The sequence below is a fragment of the Brachyhypopomus gauderio genome, unplaced genomic scaffold, assembly GCF_052324685.1.
Source record: "Brachyhypopomus gauderio isolate BG-103 unplaced genomic scaffold, BGAUD_0.2 sc64, whole genome shotgun sequence".
In the NCBI taxonomy this organism is placed as follows: Eukaryota; Metazoa; Chordata; class Actinopteri; order Gymnotiformes; family Hypopomidae; genus Brachyhypopomus; species Brachyhypopomus gauderio.
Window position 1 is genome coordinate 762,346 of NW_027506885.1, and position 6,526 is coordinate 768,871.

Below are 6,526 nucleotides of genomic sequence, written 5' to 3' on the forward strand. Positions count from 1 at the left end.
TTAACATAGGCCCACGTAATCCTACAATAACATGATATCTACAGTTGGTTTATTAAAAAGGCTTTTCAGTGAAAGTCAACAACAAAAACTCCAATAACAAATGATATTCCAATGAAAGTAATTTAAAAACCAGGACATTTCCTCACTTAAAAATAAAAACCCCGGGACAGGACGTGACATACGGACATGTCCCGGGGAAAATACGGACGTTTGGTCTCCCTAATGTATGAGACAGAAATAGTGCTAACCCAAGCACACATCAAAAGAGAAGCCAAGCCTGACCATGCCACAGAGCGCAGCACAAACCCAGATGGACACCACTCACATACTCATTCACTTCAGCTCTCTGCATGGCCATGGCAACCAAACAAACCTCACCTAATCATACCATCACCCAGGATTGTTGACATATATTTAGAAAGGTCAAAGGGCGCCCTCTGAATATTTTTCTGTAAGCATAAATAAATATTTTTAGGTCATCACTCCTTTTTCTTTCTCCTACTCTTTTCTTTTTGTTTATTTGCAAAGCCATTATTGGTGAACTGCCCCTCTTTCTCTCTGTCTGGCCTACACCCACACAAGGTCAGTCCAGTCTTTCCACAAACACAGGCAGAACTTGACCAAGCGTTCTTGACACTCCCTGGACCAAGAATGGACATTTTCCATAGGTAGCTCTTCCTATAACTCTCAGTGTTGTACGCATATTGTATTGCATGTGTGCATTCTGTATTATATGTTATGTTTGTTTACATAACTATAATAGCCATGCCACTCTAATCGCTGTAATAACTCTTTAAACTGATTATTCCTGCTGTACAGCCTCTGAATTTATTGGGTTAAAGGGGGTCGAGACACCATCATATCCGCTTCAATTATTACCGGACGGGACATTCCGTCTCAGACAGCCCAGCAGTAGCGACTTTTCTTACAATACGGACCATTTCGCAACCTAACCATGTGTACCGGAGATTTATTACAGAAAACCTAAAGGATAAACTTACCACATTTCAGGATCCGTTTGAATAGCTGTAAGACTTTTTAAATCTCTCTGAGAAATTGAGATGACCAGCGTTAGACCACGTACTTAATTCCGTGATGTTTCTCATTGTTAAATGTGCAAAGATTATGTTGAAAGACGTAGAAAGTATGCTTGTATTTAGTGGTCTCGTTATTTTTGTACAGACTGTTATGTTGATTTTACTTTTGAATGACAGACTGCTTACCGTATTTTTTATTTATTAATCACACAAATGAACAAAGTCTTTGCGTACTTGTCCAGCAGACAAGATTGAGGCGAAAACTAAAAACCTATCAAACTGTTCGATTAATATGAATTAATATTAATGTTTTAAGAGTTAACGTGTTATTCGGATATTTGGACATGTTTAGTTTTAAATGATTGATAAATATAACAATTTGCTTCTTTTATTTAACCAGGAAAATATGTTGAACTAACCTCTCAACTTCGACGTGGTCCTAAGAGACATCGTGGGATAAAGTACAAATACACTGAGTGTCTAAAGCCAAAACAGGCTGACCGGTGAATTCTCACCTGCTCAGTCCGTTTCATTCTCCTCAGAGAGTTCTTCGTTCGGTGATTTCCAATACTCTACCGCCACCTGCTGGAACAACTCGAGCACGGCAGCAATGAGAAACCCGGTCATTCTGGAGCATTACAATCACACCGGAAAGATGGACAATCGCAAGGAAAGTACTTTAGATGCCGAAAAGGTGGTTTTCCTGGTTATATGTAGCTTTATTGTAGTCGAAAACCTGGTAGTCCTAATAGCAATATGGAAAAACCACAAATTCCATAATCGCATGTACTTCTTCATTGGAAACCTGGCGTTGTGCGACATGCTGGCCGGAGTGGCGTACACAACAAATCTGCTGATGTCAGGCGAGAGGACGCTGCACCTGACCACAGCCGAGTGGTTCATGAGGGAGGGGAGCATGTTTGTGGCCCTGGGGGCCTCTGTCTTCAGTCTGCTGTCCATAGCCATAGAGAGGCACCTCACTATGATTAAGATGAGGCCCTATGACTCCAGTAAGAAATACAGGGTGCTGCTGTTGTTAGGCACGTGCTGGCTGATCGCCGTGGCTCTGGGCTCTCTGCCCATCCTGGGGTGGAACTGCCTGGACAACCTGCCCGACTGCTCCACCATCTTCCCGCTGTACTCAAAGAAGTACTTGGGCTTCTGCGTCGTGGTCTTCACGGTCCTGCTGGTCACCGTGGCGGCGTTGTACACCCGCATCTACAAGCTGGTCAAGTCGAGCGGGCGCAAGGTGACCCAGCACGGCAGCTCGGAGCACTCCATGGCCCTGCTGCGCACCGTCCTCATCGTCGTGGGCGTCTTCATCGCCTGCTGGATGCCCCTCTTCGTCCTCTTCCTCCTCGACGTGGTGTGCGAGGTCAGGAGCTACAACGTCCTGTTCCGGGCGGACTGGTTCATCGCCCTGGCCGCCCTCAACTCCGCTATGAACCCCGTCATCTACACGCTGGCCAGCAGGGAGATGCGCAGGGCTTTCCTGGCCGTGGTGTGCGGCTGTCTGCCCGAGCGGACCGCCCCGGAGGCCAGCAGCAGGAGCAAGCCCAGTTCCAGCCACAGCCACAAGCCCGCAGACGAGCAGGAGACCCCTGAGACCGTAGCCCCACAAACGCCCCTGAGGAAGGGGCCTCACAACCACGGAGGGCAGTGCTGAGACTCCCGGAGCCCCAGGTGTGTGAACATAGTCCCCATCACCAGAAGGGCCGGTATTTAAGACAGAGCTTCGCTGCTCTCTCACACTCTGTATTTGTCTACGCCGCAGGGGCAGTTATGTTCACACGCGTACATCCCTCTAAAGAACACAGGCCAGAACAGACAGGGCCTGGGCCTTGGGCTGAAGAAGAGGCAGATGGTGACACACTCCTGAGATTGTATTGACAGAACAGCACAGGCTGGTCCGTGGCTCCAAACCAAACCCTAACGCTGCCCTTCAGTGATTCATGAACACCAGCTCGGCTCTGGTATTCCCAAAGCACACCGGAGTCCTGCTGGGGCTTCAGCTTTGTGACTAACACTGAGATGCAGAGGAGGAATTGGGTGTTTCAGCAGCTCCCATTTGAAACTTTTTAATGAACGTTGAGCCTGGCCGTCTCTGCCTCAGCTGAGGAAACAGATGATGTCCTGGAACAAGATTCATGGACAATAGTATAACCTAAACTAGTAAAACTTTTAACCAAGTCTCTCTCTTTAAGGCTGTTCTGTGCTCTGGGGAAAAAAACTGCCCTTGGAAATGTTATAATTTTCCTGCCCATAAGTAGACCTCACCACAGAGAGCTGGCAGAGAATTATAAAGCGGGAAGTGTGTGGGGGTGGGGGTTGGGGGTGGGGGTTGGGGAGGGGGTTTGCCTCCATTTGCCTCCTTCTACTTCAAGTAAAGTTTCCATTTTAGGACACAAACCAGCAGCTTGAGGAGAACACAGTAGTTCCTCACACACCAGATCCAGGGCAACACGTTCAGCTGATACTCAGCGATGCACTTCAAGTCCACGTTCAGCTGTGGGCACCGTCCACACAGCCAGCCACCGCAGAACGGGCCTGTTCGGTTCATCTGAGGGAGAGCTAAAGACAGTCAAAGTCAAATTGTGTTGAACTCAACCTCATGTTGCATAGCAAACCTTTCTTCATGGCACACGTCGGACCCAACAGACACGACAAAGTCCTGTTTGTGTTTCCAGATTTACTGCCGAGCGACCAAGTTATTTATAAACAAGTTTAACACACTTGTGTTTTTGCTTTTTGTAAATATTCTGTTTTGAAATTAAATGTGCCATATTTGTCAAATGTGATTTTCACCTAAATCGAAATTTGTCCTCCGCATTTACCCATCTGTGCAGTTAGAACACACACACACACACTAGTGATTACTAGGGGGCTGTGTTGCGTGCACGTGCCCAGAGCGGTGGGCAGCTCTAGCCCGGCGCCCGGGGAGCAGTTGGGGTTAGGTGCCTTGCTCAAGGGCACCTCAGTCATGGCCTCAGGCCTGGGAATTGTTTGTATGCACTATGTAAGCATGATTTACATATTTATCAGAGTCTGTAGTGAAGGATTTAGCAGCTATATATTGACACAATATGTTTACATGGAAATTAATTAATAAAAATTAATAAAAGAAATATAAATGCTCAACCCCTGTATCATACTGTTTGGTTAACGATCAGGTCTGGTGACCCAGATTAATGTTGGAGATTAACAGTAGGTGGTCAGTCAGCTCAGCCTGGTTTGGTATATTTTCTTTTGTAAAATGGAGAGAGAAAAGGAACCTTTGGTTAAAACATGATCACATAGGGAAGTTCTGGTCATCAAACCCAATTGCACAGTTACCCGCAGTTCTATGAGGATCTTATCATTGTTTTTCTAATCAGAAATTATCACTTGCAGAAGATCAGAAAGATTTTCTAATGATAAGGGATCCAGCATTTAGAGTGGGTTATATGCACAGGGGGTAAGAGAGACAGGGAAGGAATTCAGAAAGAAGACTGTGGAAGATTGTGGTGCTATCTGCAGAAGTAGGGTGGAGCAAACGTGTTGTACCTGGGGAGTGTTCCATATAACGACCATAAGGATAATGGAAGTGTATTGTAGATCTGGGTGATTGGGTGGATCATTTGAATTACCATTATGGGTGATTTGATTCAGCAGTAAAAGATGCCAGAGACAGGACTAGTGATCTAATGTGCAACCTGTTTGCTGACTGGGGTGCTGATACAGAGCTAAAGTACAGTGTACCTAGAACCTGGAGTCATGAGCTCTAAAAGGCTTTTACACAGTTTTTCCCATTTCTGCTCAATGTGTTTGCTCTTCTGATGAACTCATGGGTGTGTTCAGTAGTTACACCTGTGCCTGATCTTCTGATGAACTCATGGGTGTGTTCAGTAGTTACACCTGTGCCTGATCTTCTGATGAACTCATGGGTGTGTTCAGTAGTTACACCTGTGCCTGATCTTCTGATGAACTCATGGGTGTATTCAGTAGTTACACCTGTGCCTGATCTTCTGATGAACTCATGGGTGTGTTCAGTAGTTACACCTGTGCCTGATCTTCTGATGAACTCATGGGTGTGTTCAGTAGTTACACCTGTGCCTGATCTTCTGATGAACTCATGGGTGTGTTCAGTAGTTACACCTGTGCCTGATCTTCTGCACCCGCTCGTCTCCCGGCCACGTGTACGCAGAGAGTGTTCAGTAATCATCTCTGTGCTTGTGTTAGAGATTGGCTGAACACAGTGCCGCTCACACATAAACCACATCAGGGTTCTGAGAACGCAACCCTTATTTTAGTGAACTCAGAAGCTAAACTGAGTTCTGTCTAAATATTTCGCACAGGTTTAGTTTATTGATTTTGGTTCAACTTTTAAGGTAATAGGCTGATATCCTTTTAGACATCGAGGATGTATACAGTGGATTAGAGATTTCCTCACAGATCATTCTCAGAGTTCTGATGAATGAGACCGATTCAGACGAGAGTGTTGTAAACACCCAACCTCCACAAGGTGGCGTGCTTTCACCTCTACACAAACAAGCGGACAGCAGAAAACATGACGTTGCTTACTCTCCTATGTATGGTGTCTCTTTCATGTATGTCACAGCACTGTAAATTGGGGGGAAGTATCGGGAATGACAGATATTGACAACACAGAATTGTGTATGAAGCTAGTGACAGGGAGGGAGTTGAACAGCTGAAGATTTCTGATTCAGATTTTAAATGAAAATTCAGTAGATGTTTTAACGAAAGCTGAGCATGATCTGTTGTTAATTAGGCAATTAAAAAGCTTTGGAAAGACGTGTTGGAGATCTTTTTTATGATAACATGGTTTGGAAATCTAAATGTACAAAATAAAAGTGTGTTTTCCAAGGTAGTCACTTGTGTTGGAAAAGTGATTGGTAAGGCACAAACACATTTTAGTGTGTTTATTAAGAGATATTTAGTACTTAATATCTCTTTGATGAGGAAGGTATCTGACAATAAGAAAAGGCCCTTCTCACCCTCTCATTGTAGAATGTGAATCATTTGCGTCTGGCTGATGATTTTTGAACCCAAGAGCTACCAGGAACATTTCTGAATGTCTTTTTGTCCGGCAAAGCTTTAAATATTTTAGAGTAGTATACATGAGCGGTACCGAAAGATGACAAAGATGGTGTTCTGATTCTCAATTGTCTTGCAACACTATTACCTGTTGAATGTTTTATGTTTTTATGTGTCATTAAACTGTTAACTGAACAGTTGTAGTGCACCGCTTTACAAAGGGACACTTGGCTACATCCATTTCATCCATAAATCCATTTCAGATTTTGCTGTTGCCAGTGGAGAACTGGCGCCCTCTGCTGGACGCAAGCGTGACGTTCATGTGGACTGGCTGGTTTTTTGGCAGCCGGTCCTTCCTGCTATTTGGTCTTGTACTGGGAAATTCAAACTCTTAAAACCAGGATATTGTGATATTGGGATATTGTGCTGTCCAGTTTCATGCTTTTCCTGCTCTA

General features: G+C 44.8%; 1 protein-coding gene across 3 annotated transcripts; it reads left to right on the forward strand.

Moving 5' to 3' along the window:
• The first annotated feature begins 600 nt into the window (after nt 1-600).
• Nucleotides 601-3,339, forward strand: s1pr3b (sphingosine-1-phosphate receptor 3b). 3 transcript variants are annotated; one of them, XM_076988841.1, is made up of 3 exons: nt 896-1,028; nt 1,438-2,720; nt 2,812-3,339. In XM_076988841.1, the coding sequence occupies exon 2, from the start codon at nt 1,648-1,650 to the stop codon at nt 2,701-2,703; it is 1,056 nt and encodes a 351-aa protein (XP_076844956.1). In that variant the 5' UTR covers nt 896-1,028; nt 1,438-1,647; the 3' UTR covers nt 2,704-2,720; nt 2,812-3,339. The 3 variants fall into 3 exon arrangements, with proteins under 3 accessions (XP_076844955.1, XP_076844956.1, XP_076844954.1); XM_076988840.1 differs by lacking the exon at nt 896-1,028 and adding an exon at nt 601-668 and having other exon boundaries at nt 1,438-3,339; XM_076988839.1 differs by having other exon boundaries at nt 1,438-3,339.
• The last annotated feature ends 3,187 nt before the right edge of the window (nt 3,340-6,526 follow it).